The sequence below is a fragment of the Dreissena polymorpha genome, chromosome 11, assembly GCF_020536995.1.
Source record: "Dreissena polymorpha isolate Duluth1 chromosome 11, UMN_Dpol_1.0, whole genome shotgun sequence".
Classification (NCBI taxonomy): Eukaryota; Metazoa; Mollusca; class Bivalvia; order Myida; family Dreissenidae; genus Dreissena; species Dreissena polymorpha.
The window spans coordinates 54559491-54578214 of NC_068365.1; the positions used below are offsets into that span (position 1 = coordinate 54559491).

At 35.4% G+C, this 18724-nt stretch overlaps 1 protein-coding gene across 7 annotated transcripts in view; it reads right to left on the reverse strand.

Moving 5' to 3' along the window:
* The window catches only part of LOC127851769 (uncharacterized), a 29512-nt gene extending 10796 nt beyond the window's left edge, over positions 1–18716 (reverse strand). For 6 of the 7 annotated variants that reach the window (XR_008035935.1, XR_008035934.1, XR_008035933.1 and 3 more), the window contains exons 1-13: positions 18577–18704; positions 17003–17184; positions 16359–16520; positions 14870–14957; positions 14373–14490; positions 13089–13209; positions 11382–11525; positions 10513–10710; positions 7438–7572; positions 4323–4490; positions 3115–3276; positions 2323–2540; positions 76–196 (exon numbers count right to left, since the gene is read on the reverse strand). Coding sequence is in view for 2 of the 7 variants with exons in the window: in XM_052385641.1 (XP_052241601.1) it covers positions 76–196; positions 2323–2540; positions 3115–3276; positions 4323–4490; positions 7438–7572; positions 10513–10710; positions 11382–11525; positions 13089–13209; positions 14373–14490; positions 14870–14957; positions 16359–16520; positions 17003–17177 (1810 nt within the window). In the remaining 5 variants the exon portion in view is untranslated. Of the gene's footprint in view, positions 1–75; positions 197–2322; positions 2541–3114; positions 3277–4322; positions 4491–7437; positions 7573–10512; positions 10711–11381; positions 11526–13088; positions 13210–14372; positions 14491–14869; positions 14958–16358; positions 16521–17002; positions 17185–18576 lie in introns of all 7 variants that reach the window. The other variant, XM_052385642.1, reaches the window with a different exon arrangement.
* Between the last annotated feature and the right edge of the window lie 8 nt (positions 18717–18724).

Genomic DNA, 18724 nt, shown 5'->3' on the forward strand with positions numbered 1-18724 from the left:
TTTGCACATAGCCATTTTCACTTTGGTTCTGAGTGGGAAAGGGTTATTCCAATCACCATCCACTTGTTCACTTACATTCGTTCAAAGGGGTTGGACACTGCACACAGACTGAGTTTCGTAATGGTTTCACAGTGACTATCTTGCTGTCATTGTCTACTTCTGCACCTTCAGGTAAGCACCAGTGATGTAAGTTTGCCTGAAAGAATTGCACATTTTACATAAACAAGGGCTTCTCCAAAAACATTTATCCTTCCCTCCATAAAGATTAAGTGTAAAAACCAATCTAACAAGAGATGTGTTTGTCAGAAACACAATGCCCCCTATTGCGCCGCTTTGAAATAAAATTTCAATATATCATTTGGCAGGTTTAGAAATTATCTCCCTTTTAAAGCTTATTGCTTCCCTTGGATTGTATTTTATTACTTTTGACCTTGAAGGATGACCTTGACCTTTCACCACTCAAACTGTGCAGTTCCATAAGATACACATCCATGCCAAATATCAAGTTGCTATCTTCAATATTGCAAAAGTAATGGCCAATGTTAAAGTTTTCGGACGGACGGACAGACAGTTCAAATGCTATATGCCACCCTGCCGGGAGCATAAAAATGATTTGTGGCAATTTTCGGACTTAAATAATGGATTTGAATGTAGTCTACTTACCAACTACTAAACAGACAAATAGATGTTCGTGTACCATATATACTGTCCATCATATTTGATGAGCGACATTGCAATAGGCGTAAGGTCTTTAACTTTTCCCATATGTCTGAAGCTTGAGACATGTGGACTGTCTTAATTTATTTTTTTTATCAAACTACATGGTGAACATTGATATGTGATGCTGTCCATTGATGTAACAATTCGATGTGAAAATATTAGACCATAATTATTCAAACATTTGATACCAGTACATAATCATGAAATGTTTTGAACACTGCAACTATTGGAAAGGACATTTAATATGGCAATTAAAAAAACCCTAGGTTGCTGAACTGAGAACTAATTAACTCAACTGTACCAAGAAACTTTTTTTACGTTTGCATAATAAATGTGGCTTCTACCCGTGCTTTTTGGCCAGAAGCATTTTTAAATTAGGCTGAGAGATCACTAGAAAAAATGCAATGAAAAAAGTTTTATGAAGACTGGGAAAAAGAACATTAGACATCTTAAGTGTAAACAAGGCTTCGCTTAATCCATAAACTAAGAAAACTGCATCATCCACTTGTTACAATGCTTTTTCAACAGACCAAAAGCATTTGAAATTTTGCCCCTGTTATCAATGTACAAAAGGTTCGGATGAAGTTTATTTAAGATTGGACACAAAATGATACTTCTGGAGAGTTCGCAAGGATTCATTATAGCCAGCCTAAAAAGGAAAACTGCCCGTCCTCTGGCAGCCATATTTTTCAATGGACTGAAACCATTTTTTTAACTTATCCAAGATGTAACAAACAAAGGCTCTAGGTATGTTTAATGAAGATTGGACAAACAAATGACTTCAAGAGTATTGACAGGGATTAACTATAGCCAAATAATAATAACTGCCAAGCCCCCTCGCAGCCATGTTTTTCTATGTAGTGGAATTTTTTTTACTATGCAGAGAAATTGTTACAACAAATGTAAATGAAATCAGTAAGTTTCATGACAAGGTTTTTTTTGGCCCGATTTTATAGCCGAAATTCGGCTATGTTCCCAATCCCAAAAAGTATACTTTTTCCCCAAAATGTGGCAAAAAATTCCCATTAAAAAAAAAAAATTTTTTTTTTTTTTTTTTTTTTTTTAAAGAAGTGTCTAATGCGTATTTTATCTCAATTTTAATTCAATTACATCTAACAAAGTATTATATGAATTTATTTTCCCAATTTCATGAAAATGCCGATAAAATTCCCAATTCCAAAGCCATGGGCTATCTTCCCAAAAAGTGGAAAAAAACCCTGCATGACGATTGTAAAAAAATATGACTTCAAGATTGTTGACCATTTTTTTTCTTTCATTATGCAATGTGACCTAGTTTTTGACCAACCCAAAACTGTGACCCAGTTTTGAAAAAAGCCAGTTCAAGATTTTTACCCTATCTGAACGCATAGTCAAGATAAACAAAGCTTGGGTCCTAAATGCTGTAATAAGTTTTGACATAGTTTTAGGACACAGGTTTAAGCGACAAAAAATGACAGCATTAGCCAACCATGAACACTTCATGCTCAGCTAAAAACTAAAACAACTCAAGCATTCATACACACCAACAAAATAGCATCCTCAAATTTCAATAAACAAACTGTATACTAATTTGTTACCATGGAATCCAGACTTAAAACTTACAACTTTCAAACCCTGGGCCTGTGACACTTGATTTTGCCAGAACACGTTCAAGTGAACACTGTATCCATTCCCGCATAGAGACACAACTGGGAACAGCTCTTCCTTGTTGCTTATGGTAACGAACTGCGTACCGACTGGGCACCCATTCCGGATAAAACGGACCACAGAATTACAATTCCTGTTGCTAATGTGAATCAACTCCATAGCTATGGTATCACCTGAAAAATGCACAGAATACTGTAAAATCAGTTGAATTTTCAGTGTATAATTTTTCGCACTATTGTAATTGCAAACAAAATTTTGACAAGAAATCAAGCCTAAATAATTCAATTCATCCCCCTTATCAGTAAAATGTAAGAACAATGATTCATTATGACAACTTGTTTATTGCAATAATCATTTGCACAGATTGGCATTCAGGGCCTTTTTTTCTGATTGTATAGCTCTTTTTGGTTTCTTATTTCCCTATGGCAAATAAAAATAGCTTTTCCGTCAAATTTGTTATTATGAATTAATTTTAATTTAAAATTGTTGATCAAATTGTGTTTAATCTATTTTAAATAAGACATACAATGGTGTGGCTGCAACCCTGAAGATTAAATAATAAATTAAAAATAGAACTACATGTACCACAGTAAGTTGTTGGTAGTAATAAATATAATAAAAAACATTATATTATGTTTTATGGAAAACAAATTTGTCCCCACGTCTTCTCTGGTTATACGATTGTAATAATATTTTAGCATTTGTAGACAACAAATGTTTGTTACTGATATTAAAATTAAAGAGTACCTTCAGAAAATCGAATAACAGATTTATCCGTGTGATCCCTTTCGTTATAATACAGTTTCCCATCCTTAGAAATATATCCAGTGGAGTTTTTGTGTTTGCCAGGGTGTTTGGACAAGTTGAATTGGGCATCACCAATACCTATGCCTATTACTGAATCGTCATCTGCAAGAAATATGACAAAAGAGATTGATAGAAGAATAATGCCTGTCCATCAAGTCATGTGACTACATAGGCAATTAACCAATTGATGCTTGTTAATCAAGGATTGACCTTACCAAACATGAATTTGTTTACCATCATCAGGCACTTGAGCCTTGCTCCATGAAAAGTGGGTTTTATACATGAAGGTACAGTGTTGTCTCTGATTAGCCTGTGCAGTCTGCACAGGCTAATCTGGGACAACAGTTTTCACTTGTACAGCATTTTTCATTTCAAGGGAGAATCTTCTTCACGAAAATCCAGTTTAGGCGACAGCAGACTGCACAGGCTAATCTGGGACAACACTTTATGCACATGCTTTAAACCCCCTTTTCACAGAGCACGGCTCATTTTTAGAATTTACCCCAGGTATAAATTCACCCAACATAGTACAAACTAAGCACAATTTCATATTTGATAAAGCTGTAATGGCCAATGTTTCCATGTTGTGTTTTTATGTGCCACAAAATGGATAGAATACCAGACAAGTGTAGAATACAGATCAGTTTACAATCCTTGCATGAATGTAAAACAGCAATTAAACCGCAATAATTTATTATATGACATGGCACTCACATTAATAATTGGTTTCAATATCAGCCAACCATTTATATGAATATTAGAAAAACAATCAAATATCAAAAGTAACAATCACCAGACACTTTAACTGGCATTGAATTACATCTTCAGAAGACAGTACTTGTATTTCATTATAAGAATATTAACATTACTTTTAAATTGTATATCTAAATATAAAATATATGAGCTGCATTGATAGAAAATGCGGTTAATTGCATGTGCCTAAAAATCCTGAAGAGATTAATACTGTTTGTTTGCAGACAACACTTTCCATTTTTATTGTATTCTACATTTAAAGGAAGTCTCTTTTGGGTAAAATCCAATTTAGGCACAAATTGTATTCCCTAATTAGCCTGTGCCGGACCACACTTTAGGCACATGCATTAAGCCCAGTAATCCAATAACCAGGCTCATATCAAACAATGGCTTACTCATTTTGATGACCTCACAGTAGAAAACACAGGCCTCCTCAGAGAGTGGTACCCGTAATTGTATTGCATGTATTCGCTTCTTCTCTGCCGGCAGATGGAGGCGGCAACACTGCTCATTCATCTCCATGACGATGTCATCGGACTTCCGGAACTTGGACAGGTCTAACACTGAAAAAGTGTAGGTAACAATAGGTCTCAGACACAAAAGACAGAAGTCTAAATAGACTAAAAATATACTTTTTAGAACATGAATATCAATGAAGCTGATTTATGCTCACAATTCATGTTTTTTTCCAAAGTACGGGTTTATGGTACCGGTATGCATTGGGAAGGAAAATAAGATAATCGAAGGAGAATAAATCTTTGAAAAATTAACAACCGGAAAACCTGGACATAATGCACACAAAGCTTAGCAGGAAAGCTGCCTATAAATTGTCATTCTTTTTTAATGTAGTTTCAGAGATCTTGCATGGCACCGTCTTACTTGTAATGAAAAGGTTTAGTGACTGGAAAAGAATTGGAGCATGATCATGACAGAATGCACGTGTCCTATAGGGATCGGTAAAATAAAAACTTTAAAAAAAAAATCACAGATACGTTCCAGAGTAAATTAAAAATTCCTTTCAAAATGTCATATTTTTTATAAGATGGCAAAAACCACTGGACTGCAACAACATTAAAATTTAAATTATGAGTGTCAAAAAACGTTAAATTCTGATAATTTGTTACCGAGATCCTACACAGAAACCAAAATCACAATTGACAGCAGAACATATAAACAGTGGGATAGATGGATGGATGAATACAAGCAGAACATATAAACAGTGGGGTAGATGGATGGATGAATACAAGCAGAACATATAAACAGTGGGATAGATGGATGGATGAGTACAAGCAGGACATATAAACAGTGGGAAAGATGGATGGATGAATACAAGCAAGACATATAAACAGTGGGAAAGATGGATGGATGAATACAAGCAGGACATATAAACAGTGGGAAAGATGGATGGATGACTAAAAGCAGGACATATAAACATTGGGAAAGATGGATGGATGAATACATTTATTGGGAGAATTATTCCTCACCCATGCAAACTCAACAACACACTTGTGAATTTGAACAAGTAGAAATTGTTGGTCCATAAGCAATCAAATAGTGGCCAATATATAATAAAGCCTTGATTACAGTCAATATCTGTAGGCACTCAAATACCACACTTATGTGCAGTCCTAATTAAATACTAAATTTTTCTACCTACTGGAACATATTGTACTTGTTAAACTAAATGTAACAAGAAACTGAAAAGAACATGATACATGTACTAATGTCAATACAAAAAAAGCATACATTTTGAATCAGGAAATATATGAGCCGCATTCTTGGACAACATGGGCTTAAAGCATGTGAGAAGATAAACGTCGCAGTCTGCACAGGCTAATAAGGAACAACAATTTGTGCTTTTAAGGATTTTTTTCTTTTAAAGTTATTCTCTACTATACGAAAATCCGGTTTAGGGGGAAAGTGTCATCCCTGATTAGCCTATACATTAGGCCTGGGGTTTATGGGGAAAGTGTCATCCCTGATTAGCCTATACATTAGGCCCAAGGTTTAGGGGGAAAGTGTCAACCCTGATTAGTCTATACATTAGGCCCAGGGTTTTGGGGGAAAGTGTCATCCCTAATTAGCCTATACATTAGCCTCAGGGTTTAGGGGGAAAGTGTCATCCCTGATTAGCCTATACATTAGGCCCAGGGTTTAGGGGGAAAGTGCCATCCCTGATTAGTCTATACATTAGGCCCAGGGTTTGGGGGGGGGGGGGAAGTGTCATCCCTGATTAGCCTATACATTAGCCTCAGGGTTAAGTGGAAAGTGTCAACCCTGATTAGCCTATACGTTAGGCCCGGGGTTTAGGGGGAAAGTGTCAACCCTGATTAGCCTATACATTAGGCCTGGGGTTTAGGGGAAAAGTGTCAACCCTGATTAGCCTGTACATTAGGCCCGGGGTTTAGGGGGAAAGTGTCAACCCTGATTAGCCTGTACATTAGGCCCAGGGTTTAAAGGGAAAGTGTCATCCCTGATTAGCCTATACATTAGGCCCAATGTTTAGGGGGAAAGTGTCAACCCTGATTAGCCTGTACATTAGGCCCGGGGTTTAAAGGGAAAGTGTCATCCCTGATTAGCCTATACATTAGGCCCAATGTTTAGGGGGAAAGTGTCAACCCTGATTAGCCTATACATTAGCCTCAGGGTTTAAAGGGAAAGTGTCATCCCTGATTAGCCTGTACATTAGGCCCGGGGTTTAGGGGGAAAGTGCCATCCCTGATTAGTCTATACATTAGGCCCAGGGTTTGGGGGGGGGGGGGAAAGTGTCAACCCTGATTAGCCTATACATTAGCCTCAGGGTTTAGGGGGAAAGTGTCAACCCTGATTAGCCTGTACATTAGGCCCGGGGTTTAGGGGGAAAGTGTCAACCCTGATTAGCCTGTACATTAGGCCCGGGGTTTAAAGGGAAAGTGTCATCCCTGATTAGCCTATACATTAGGCCCAATGTTTAGGGGGAAAGTGTCAACCCTGATTACCCTATACATAAGGCCCGGGGTTCAAAGGGAAAGTGTCATCCCTGATTAGCCTATACATTAGGCCCAATGTTAAGGGGGAAAGTGTCAACCCTGATTATCCTATACATTAGGTCCCGGGTTTAAAGGGAAAGTGTCATCCCTGATTAGCCTATACATTAGGTCCGGGGTTTAAAGGGAAAGTGTCATCCCTGATTAGCCTATACATTAGGCCCAGTTTTCCCAGAAAGTGTCATCCCTGATTAGCCTATACATTAAGCCCAGTTTTCCCAGAAAGTGGCTCATATTTTAACCCATTTATGCCTAGCGTGTAGAAAAAAGGCCTTGTCATGATGCGGCGTCTCATCAGGGTCTGCGCTGTTTGCTTAGAGGAATTTCTGTAAGAAATATTCTAAATATAGAAATAAATATACTAGACATCCCTAATTTTGGAAATAAATTGATCCAATTTTGAAGGATGGGAGAGTCGACTAGGCATAAATGGGTTAATTCAGAAACTCCACAAAAGTGAGTGCTACTTCTCAGCTGCACATACATCTCCTCTGCTTGTCCTCCTCAATGACCTGTAGGGCTGCTGTGGCCCTCTCTGTGTAAATGTTGTCCAGTAGTTCCGTGGTCTCCTGGTTACCCAGGTCCCTGTTAGTGGCCAGATCCAGCTCCACCTTGGAAGCTGTAATAATGATATTGGAGTGTCCTTCTTAGTATCACATAGAAATGATGTACAAGTTTGTTGATTTCAGTGTAAAAACATATTTTATCACATGCTTTAACCTGTTTTCCATGTAATACAACCATCACATTTGTTTATATTACACGTGTTTATTACAACATTTTTTAGCGTTTTCGTTTCTTGACAAATCGCATTTTGTTATTTTGCTGAAATGACGTTGCAATTTCAAATGACATCACTAAATGTAAACAACATTTGGGATTTATCATTATGTTTGCGTAAATATTTATTTAATTTGCTCATTTAAAAGCATGTGATATACAAGAAACCGTTGCAAAGTGTTTTTTTCCACAATATTGCACTATATATTCAGATAAAAGGAAACGTCTTGAGGGCACAGTAGTTGGGGGGGACAATATATTTTCAAAGGGCCATAACTCTGTGAAAAATCATCCGACCAGAACCCGCTGATAATATGCACATCTCCTCTTGGTAGTGAAGCTTCCCATAAAGTTTCATTGAATTCTGGTCATTAGTTGTTGAGAAATAGCCCGGACAAAATTTGTGCACGGACGGACACACGGACGGACAGACGAAGCGGCGACTATATGCTCCCCCAAAAAAATAAATTTTAAGGGAGCATAAAAAGATCTGACACTCGCCAAAGGCTCCGTACTAACTAAATTCCTGACCTGGTTTAATAAAATATGGTATGATATGACAACTCGTGCCAGATCCTCTATATATTTTATCTGGTGTCATGAAAAGCATATTCTAACAACAATCAAATTGTTTTTCAGGGAAATCAATATATTTTTATGCTCCCCCCAAAAAATTTGGGGGGAGCATATAGTCGCAGCTTCGTCTGTCTGTCCGTCCTGTGTCCGTCCTTGCACAATTTTTGTCCGAGCTATTTCTCAGCAACTAATGACCGGAATTCAATGAAACTTTATGGGAAGCTTCACTATCAAGAGGAAATGTGCATATTATCAGCCGCTTCTGGTCGGATGATTTTTCACAGAGTTATGGCCCTTTGAAATTTTCCATTAACTGTACATATAGTGCAATTCTTGTCCGGGCTATTTCTCAGCAATTAATGACCGGAATTCAATAAAACTTTATGGGAAGCTTCACTACCAAGAGATGTGCATATTCTCAGCCGGTTCTGGTCGGATGATTTTTTACAGAGTTATGGCCCTTTGAAATTTTCCATTAACTGTACATATAGTGCAATTCTTGTCCAGGCTATTTCTCAGCAACTAATGACCGGAATTCAATTAAACTTTATGGGAAGCTTCACTACCAAGAGGAGATGTGCATATTATCAGCTGGTTCTCGTCGGATGATTTTTCACAGAGTTATGGCCCTTTGAAATTTTCCATTGTACATATAGTGCAATTCTTGTCCGAGCTATTTCTCAGCAACTTATTAAGGGAATTCAATGAAACTTTATGGGAAGCATCACTACCAAGAGAATATGTGCATATTCTCAGCCTTTTCTCGTCGGATGATTTTTCACAGAGTTATGGCCCTTTGAAATTTTCCATTGTACATATAGTGCAATTCTTGTCCGAGCTATTTCTCAGCAACTTATTACGGGAATTCAATGAAACTTTATGGGAAGCTTCACTACCAACAGGAGATGTGCATATTATCAGCCGGTTATGGTCGGATGATTTTTCACAGAGTTATGGCCCTTTGAAATTTTCTATAAACTGTACATATAGTGCAATTCTTGTCCGGGCTATTTCGCCCCAACTACTGACTGGAATACAATGAAGCTTTATGGGAAGCTTAACTACCTTGAGGAGATGCGCATGTTATTAGTGGGTTCTGGTTAGATGATTTATTTAGAGAGTTATGGCCCTTTGAAGTTGCTAAACCATCCATCGTATTATTTTGTCCAAAGTTATGCCCCTCAAGACGTTTCCTTTTATCTGAATATATATGCAAAATTGTGACAAAAAAACCTTTGGGGAGCAGCACCCGTCTCCGACGGTTTCTTGTATTTATTTATTTTCTCTATTTTCAGGTTGTTTTTTTTTACCAATGAATTACAATTTAATCACTGTGTAATATGCCTTGGCAAGTTTAGCTGATAAATCATACTTTGTCTTACATAAACAATAATGTTCATGTGTAAAAAATTTGACCTACCCGTTCAATGACTTATTAGTTTTATTGAAGTTTATTGCATAAATAAACGGTCACACAATGCTGTGTTCACATGCTGATGCATCCCTAAGCCATTTCAGTATTGATTCAAAGGCCCATTTTAAGCAATGTTTACAGATTTTAGCATTAATAAAGTACTTCATTAAATGCTTTAACTGAATGAATGTATACATCAGAACTAAAACACTCCAGTATAAGACAAAAATATAATTTCAGGAAGAACAAAAGTTAACCTCATCTTGGCTTGAATCACTGACCTTTGGATTAAAAGGCTATCACTTTAACAATTTGACCAACCATGCTGTTCTGTTAATGCTGCTTTCTTTTACTAATTATAAGCATCCATAAATTGGCACAAAATATTCAAAACGAAAATGTATTTTAACTATGGGTTAACATTCATAATATTTTGCTCCCTGATGTACAGTGTTCTTTTATTTTCAGTGAAAAAAAGTTTGAAATGTGTTACTCCAAAAATCTGTGAACAAGTCCCTTGATAATATCTCAGTAAAACATAAGGTCAATATCAAGATTTACTTCAAAAGTCGGTCAATACCACAGTAAAAATGAGATCAGATGATGTTGGTGTGTTGATAGTGTTAGTAAAAAAAGCATCTATGCAGGGGTAAGCAAGAATTTGGACTTTCAGAATCACTACAGCTCCAAAAGTAAGTCAATGTCAAGGTTAACATCATCGCGAGGTGAGGTGATGTGGGTGTGTTGTGACAATGTTCATAGAAGGGGGGGGGGCATGCAAATATTTACCACCACGTGACAGGATGACCAAGGGAAAGAATCCCCCTGGAGGCTGGAGCATCATACGGAAGAACACAATCTGCATATCCACGGTAACGAAGCACAGAACCAGCTGTAGCTTCTTATCATCAAAGTCCGGCTTGCTGCGCTCCTCTGGCCCATAGTGGATTCCAAACCCGATACGCTGACCCACCTCCGACTTCAAATCTGCACAGAGAAATACACACAAGGTTTTTTTAAGTCTTAATAACTTGTGCAATGTGGAAATAAACCTTTTCTTTACTTTATTTCATGATTGCATGGATAATTCTGTCAATTTGCATAATGCCATTAACCCTTAAAGCGCTGGAGCTGAATTTTAAAGGCCTTTGCAAACAGTTTGGATCCAGATGAGACGCCACAGAACGTGGCGTCTCATCAGGATCCAAACTGTTTGCTATTCTGATAGTATTCTTTGAAAAAAAATGAAGAAAATGCTTATTTTAGAAATTCAGCAGACGACATTTTAGCAGAAGACAAATTACCCAGCATGCAAAGGGTTAATGTTTATCAAGTATCTCTGACAAATTCTGCCATTTTTTCTTGTATTTGTTTTTAAAAAAGTCAAAAAATTTGAGAAAGTTAAGTGTTTCCCAACATGTACGATAAATGATTTCAAAAATTCCAATGTGATGTTTTCAGGAGCATTCTTTAAGCAATAACACAAATAAACAAGACAAAAGAACAAAAGATCCTACGGAATTTATTAATTGAAGTAAATTATTAATTGAAGGAATATTCAAGCAAAAAGTGAAATTTGTTAACCTTTGGAAAATTCATATTTAAAAATAATAAAATATACAGATTATGGCAAATGTAAAAATTCATATCCATCTCACCAGTCCCTTCTGCCTTCCATCGGAAGAAATCCCTGAGTAGAACACAAGTGGGCACCGGCCACAAAGGGCTACAGGTTGCTATGCCAACGGCTGGACTCTCCCCTTCCACTGCCTCCTGCACTATCACCTCGTAATGAACCAGCTCTGAAAATAACAACAACCAAAATGGTGAAACTTACATTCATATATATGATCATATAGAAGAAATACAGTAAACACATTTTTCATGCCTTCGTCTAAAAAGGAAATTCAATTTAATCAAGGTCAAGATTATAAAAGTAGGCTGAACCATAACAACAGACATTATATACAATATAAATGGGCCATGCTCTGTGAAAAAGGGGTTTAATGCATGTGCGTAAAGTGTCATCTCAGATAAGCCTGTGCAGACTGCACAGGCTAATCTGGGACTACACTTTACTCACATGCATTTAACCCCCTTTTCACAGAGCACAGCTCAAATGATAACAAACCATAAGTACTTGCCATATTGTCAGAATTGTGCCTGTGCTTGCCTAAGACTAATGGATGTTTTATTATATATGTGATGAGTAAGGGTGCTTACGGTACTGCTCCAGTGTTTTTTTCCCAAATTTTGGCTGGAAACTGGACCCAATTTTGTTTCTAAAGCAGTGTTTCATTTTCCTAAGTACATGCCTAAAAATCCCAAATGATAGTTTATTAATTTTTAAATATATTTGTAAAACCCAAAATGCCGTTCATCCTGTATCCAGTTGTATGAGTTGAATCTTATTTTTTATAATATTGAAAACACTTCTCAAAGTATTTCTTTGCAAATAAACAACACAACCAATTTCACAATTCTATTCATAATAACGTTATTTTTCCCAATCTAAAAAGCCCATCTCCATTCCCAAAATGTTGAAAAAACACACACACTGCTATTTGTATTGTCCTATGTATTATTCCTTTGTTGTGGGAAGGGCCTTGGTTTACAAATGAATTAATTGATAAATTCTAACAAACTTACAATTCGCTAATACAGGTAAGCATTCATTTCTTTACTTAATGGTTAATTTTAAATCTTGTTCAAGCCCATTTATTTTAACTAAACTGCTTAGAACGCATAAGGCATAACTATACACATGAGAGACCCATCAATGGCAACAACAATACTTTGTGTTTTCAAAAACATTTTGAGAACTTGAGATAAGAATGAACCCAAGACTTTATGAAAGCGATACATACACCGATGACCATAATGTACTAAATGTACAGAATTTTATATTTCTAAAAAAATGTCATTACATTGATTTACTTATGAATATGTTACAATTGGAATAGTCTATAATAATTACAAGAACAAGATGAAAGGGTGAGTGCATTTTTGCATTTTTGCATTAACTGAGAATCCTAGAAGGTTTGGGGGCAAAATCTTAAGTGCTACCACTGAACTAAATAGGCTACAGCCATTTTCAGTATTAAACACTGTATAACTAATACACATATTTCCCAAAGTATCAATAAAGGCTTTTTTATTATAAAAGTGATTTTAATTAATAATTAACGACAAACATAACACTTTTTTTCTTATTCAGAAGTTTTTTTTCCAATTGTTTACATATACATGTATAACATAACTCAGTTTTTGAATACATGTTTATCACTATATTTTTTGTTGTCATTTAACAAAACCGTGAAAAAGTCTCTAATAATGTTGTCCCATGTGTTTGACCACCAGCTCACCCTTGTTGAGAGGTACCGGGCACTGCAGTGTAACCTCGGGTAGCTTCTTGTCATAGTGGAAGATGTTTGTGCCAGGATCATACTGCACACCAGAGTCCTTGATCCAGTTGAGCATATTGTTCTACAATGCACAAGAACAATATGTAAGGAACAACTAGCATCAGAGTCCTTGATCCAGTAGAGCATATTGTTCTACAATGCACAAGAACAATATGTAAGGAACAACTAGCATCAGAAAATGATTTGAGTTGCTATGGGAAAATGGGATTTAATGCATGTGCAAAAAGTGTTGTCCCAGATTAGCCTGTGCAGCCACACAGGCTTATCAGGGACTACACTTTCAGCCTAGACTGAATTTTCCTTAAGAAGAGACTCACTATAACCAAAAAAGTCGATAATTTGTTAAAAGCAGAATGGTTGCCCTTGAATAGCCTGCATGGACGGCACAGGCTTATCCTAGACAGCACTTGCAAGAACATTCATTAAGCACTATCTGCCAAGACCAAACATCCCCTCTAAAGTTTGCAAAACAGTACTAGTACCTCTTGCAATTACTTATGAATATTATTTTGCATCGTATTTAAAAGTAATTAGGCCAATAACCTCTACTTTTTTAAAGTTATGAAAATGTGTACAATAATTTCAAGAGATGTAGCAGATCAACTTATCTGTTGTATATGAAGCTGTAATAATAAAAGGCCATGTTGGGTGTGCTCCTTTAAGTGCAGGATGGAAAACTAAGCATATTCTTTGAAATCAAAATAAAAAATGTGGTAAAATAATGATAATAAAAAACATAATTCATAAACGTTTTATTAAATATTGAAATATCTACATTAAGATCATACACCTTGCCTTTTTGGTCTGGGTATTTCCCTTAATATGTTCATCTTATGTTTCTGGTATTAAATTGCTTAACAAAGGCCAACATGTGCATCCAACAACAGGTGTCAAATGAAGTGTCATGGATTTCATCAATCTAAACAAATTAGTTTGTGTAAAGCATGAATAAAAATTAAGAATAATAGCCTGTTTTTTCTGGTTCAATACAAAAACAATACTTGATCATTTATGCTTTGATCACCAGCAGAAACTTATTTTGGAATTGTTTTCTGTAATCTTTTTAAAGGAATTGGATTCAGCATTCAAGCAGGGATAAATTTTACCCCAGAGTCCTGGATAATTCACACAATAAAATTAAAGAAACCCATAGTTTCTAATCACCCATAGTTTCTAATCCTTAGCGCCTGCTAGGACACAGTACTGAGATTGAGAAAAGTTTACCTCATCAAACCTGGGTACGCCGAGAGCTGCCTCCGGCCACATCACACCAAGATCTACTGGTCCATTCTCCAGACATAGTGTGGGTAGGAACTTGCTCTGATCTGATTCAAACAGGTATCTATAAAACAGATGATAAAATGATTTAGCTAAAATGAATTCAATGAATAATTATTTGATATTGATTTTATTAAAATTATTAACTAAAAAACAGACGCTAAACACTGGTATTTAACATTAAAGCAAAGCATTTCACTCAGTTTCATTTTTATCTATTTCAAACAAATATATATTAATAACAGTTATTATAATTGTAAAGAACAGCTGATATACTTAACTTAGCTTTGAAATATAACAAATGCAGTCTTCAGACGCTTATCAGGGAGAACACTCTCCTCTTTTATGGAATTTTTCGTTTAAAGGACATCTCTTCTCAAAGAAAATCCAGTTAAGGTGGAAAGTGAGAAGGAATGTTACACACATGCATTAAGCATGGTTACCTTGTTGCGACAGGTGTCCCATTCCTCAGAAACATGACAGTGGACATGTCTTCACCAAAATGTGTAATCAGCACCCCAAACATGTCCCCTGAAACGTGCATAACAACATTGCACTAACACACAGACATTCTATGACAATATCTATATCTGTAACATGACTAGTGATAATGGTTATAATCTTCAAATTCAGGTAGCAAGATTTAAAGGAAACCATATATTGTTACATTAATATAAAGTATTAATTTTGTACAGAAGTACACAATATTTAAACACAAATGATTGCAGGTTACTAATACAGTTTATTTTGTAAAAAGGCTCAATTACCGGTAACTTATTTTTAGTTCTCTTATATGGATTAGATATAATTATATATATATATGTTTGGAGAACAGAATATCAAATTTAAAGGAGACATCTTGTGTTTTTCATGTTAGCTTTTACATTACTTTAGCTACAATTTCTATTTATTTTAAGTAACTCAATTACAACAAAGTACTCAGCATTTTTCTGAAATCAAAGAACAAAATTCCAAGACATTAAAACTGCATGTACCATCAAATACAAATTAAAATTTTCCTTGCAGTAAGCATTAACTTATGGATAATTAAAACAACAAAGGTTTAGATAGATAGATTTAGATAGATTTATTTCGGCAAGGAATGCACACATGGGCATTTACAACATGTACAAAATTTAAAAAATATCACATACATGAAGATAAATATACCATGACATACACACCAACACCAAGGATAACACAAAAATGAGTAAACCCATATATCCATTGTGGTCCTTTGTGCTAGTGGCAGGACATACAGTGGCACTTATAAACATTTATGGAAGATAGGATCAATGTTGATAAAAATTGATGACTAGAAATGATTCCTGAATCCCAAAAAAAACAAACAATATACATAAAAAGTTACAGATTTTCTAATAAATGAGTTTTTAAAGACGACTTAAAAACAGACAATCTATCAATCTGTGTTATACTGGAGGGTAAATTGTTCCATAATGAGCATCCCGTGTAACAAAAGGACTTTGACCCGAAACCTTTGATTTTGGGGACAGCAAATGCACCTTTTTGAGTTGACCTAGTCCTGTATGAATGAATAGAGGCCTGCGGAATAAAATGTTCTCCCATATAGTCAGGGGCCAAACCAGTTTTAATCTTAAACACATGGCCAAGAACAATCTGGTCTACACGTTTATTGACTGGTTTAGGTGTTTTACATTATTATATAAGTGAAAAGATGAAAATATTCCTGAATTTGTATTCACACTTTCCACTTCGATGGTATTTTTTATTAAAGAAGCCTCTTCATGGGGAAAATCCAGTTTAAGCAGAAAGTGTCGTCCTTGATTAGCCTGTGTGGACTTCAAAGGCTAATCTGGGATGACATTTTACGCACATTCATAAGGCCCAGTTTTCCCAGATTTCAGCTCATTTTGTAAATCAAATAACTGTTATTATAAAGCAAGGCGATACCTATAGAGAACTTCTCCCCTTTTGTGTTGGCACTGTCCATGTGGGATGAGAAGCACTGGCCAGTGTTCATGTGGTAACCCACGGTGTGGTTCCAGTGTCCGGGGTGGGCATCCTCATCAATGTCAGGGCCCGCAATGCCCAAGGTTATCTTGCTATTTTGGGCTGGCGAAGAACATATATTACAAAATAATGAATGTATGCATTTGTTTGATAATTGTTATCCGAATGTCCACAACTTTGGACAAAATCTTATCTTATCAGTGAATACAAAGTTACAAAGGATGCTGTACAGTTTTAATGTACCAATCTTGTTTCATTCAAACAATTACATAACTTTACATAACAAAATATATTTTATACAGAACCGGTATGTGGTTTTATTTTTAATGGTTTAGCTTGGTTTGTGACCCCAGATTAATTATTTTCATAAAAAAACTTCCAAAATATAGAGTAAGATCTATTAACACGCTTAAATGTGCATGACAAAAAAATCAGGATGTACATTTTTGCAAAGTTGTTTCAACTGGTCAAGATTCACATGAAAATTAAAATAAAAGATTAAGGTAGCTAATCTGAGACGACACTTTACGCACATGCATTATGCCCAGTTTTCTCAGAACACAATAATGAAATCTAAACATTACCAAGTGCCCGTATCTGAGCAAAGAAGTATGGATGCTGTGGTGTCAGTGGCTTGAGAAACTGCAGGAAGTTGCTGGTCTCAGAAAACTTCTTCAACTGCACATTGCTGACTTGACCTGGCATAGGCTGATAGTCATCAAATATGATGTCCCCAGCACTCCGGAACAAACCCGACATCTTTGGTCTGTACAATATTTAATGAAATTTGAGTTTCCATAAAAACATTATTGTTTTGCATATTCTGATCATTTAAATACTAGCAACGTTTATTCTATTGACTTCATCATTTGTATTAACTTGAAACATTAAACAGTGTTTTTTTATCTACTGATTTATTATGTTTGAATAATTCTTTTTGAGAATTCAGCAATACTAAGATGACATTGCAACATAATTTCTAGTCATTTTAGTATATGACTAAACGCAAGAAGAAATTGCTTAATTATTAAGTAAATGTTTGATGAATAATGGGTATATATGACATTCCCTGAAATAATATAATACTAAAATGACTAAAAAAAGCACTTATCTATTTCCATAATACCCCAATTATTGAGCTGAACAAATACATACATTTATACAGAAAAATAGACGATAATCTGCAAAGGAAACTGCCTTAACCATATTCAGAGCTCCAGATAAGATTTTGTGAAATTCTTAATGTTACTACTAGATTTTCTAAAAGAATTCTTATCTCTAAAATTTTATTCTTAATGTTACTACTAAGTTTTGGAAAATAATTCTTAACTTTTCTAAATGATCTAAAAATAAATAAAAATGGTTATTTTCATGCAAAATGCAAAAAATCAAGTAAACATACTTGCGACTTTATTTATACGAGGTCAACATTGTCTATTTAGTATTATACAATAGTTTCAATCATTTCAACTAGGTACATGTATTCCATTTAATAACCTTCAACTTTCCATGTCATTTCAATCTTTGCCGTATTAAAGATTATCTACATACAACATTGTATAAGATCTTTTCTATAATGTCTTTCTTAACATTCAACTTCGGCTCACTTTGCATACAATATGTTAAAAGCGTGTTTTTGTTCAAGTTTTGCAGTTTTTAGGACGTCCTCTGGGCGCAGCCATTTTTTGTTGACAGACTGTACACGCCGCTTTTATTGGAAAAATGCGCTTCGTTAAACAAACCTGATAATCATTCAATATAAGTACCGAAAAGATCTTAATACGTGAAAAGAACTCAATAAAAATCGAAACAAACGGATGTTAAAATAATATTTGTAACTTAATGTGGTAATTCTTAATGGTACGACCAGATTTTAATATAAATACGTAACAGACTTGAAAATTAATCTTAATTACGAAATATGACCCTTATCTGGACCTCTGATATTTGCATAATTTTATTATAAGTAATAAGATGTTATTAAATCATATACTTACAACGATAAATTGAGAATTCATAAAAACATATGTAGGCAAGGCAACATTAATTTATTTAGGTATTGGCTGGAAAACCAGAACAACATATCCGAAATACAAGCAACCGAAGCAGTGTTGTTGTTGCGGTGTTTTTGTTTCAATAATTTTAAATGAAAACTAACCCCACAACAAAAAAAGAAAAAATTGTGTATCACACTTTTCGGAGAAAAAATGCTTTCCAATCCAAATGTCAAGGTGAAAATAAGTCGCTTGTGTCGCAATACTTCGTAGTTATTTGAGTGTTGACATTTGTTACCAAAACAAGCGGAA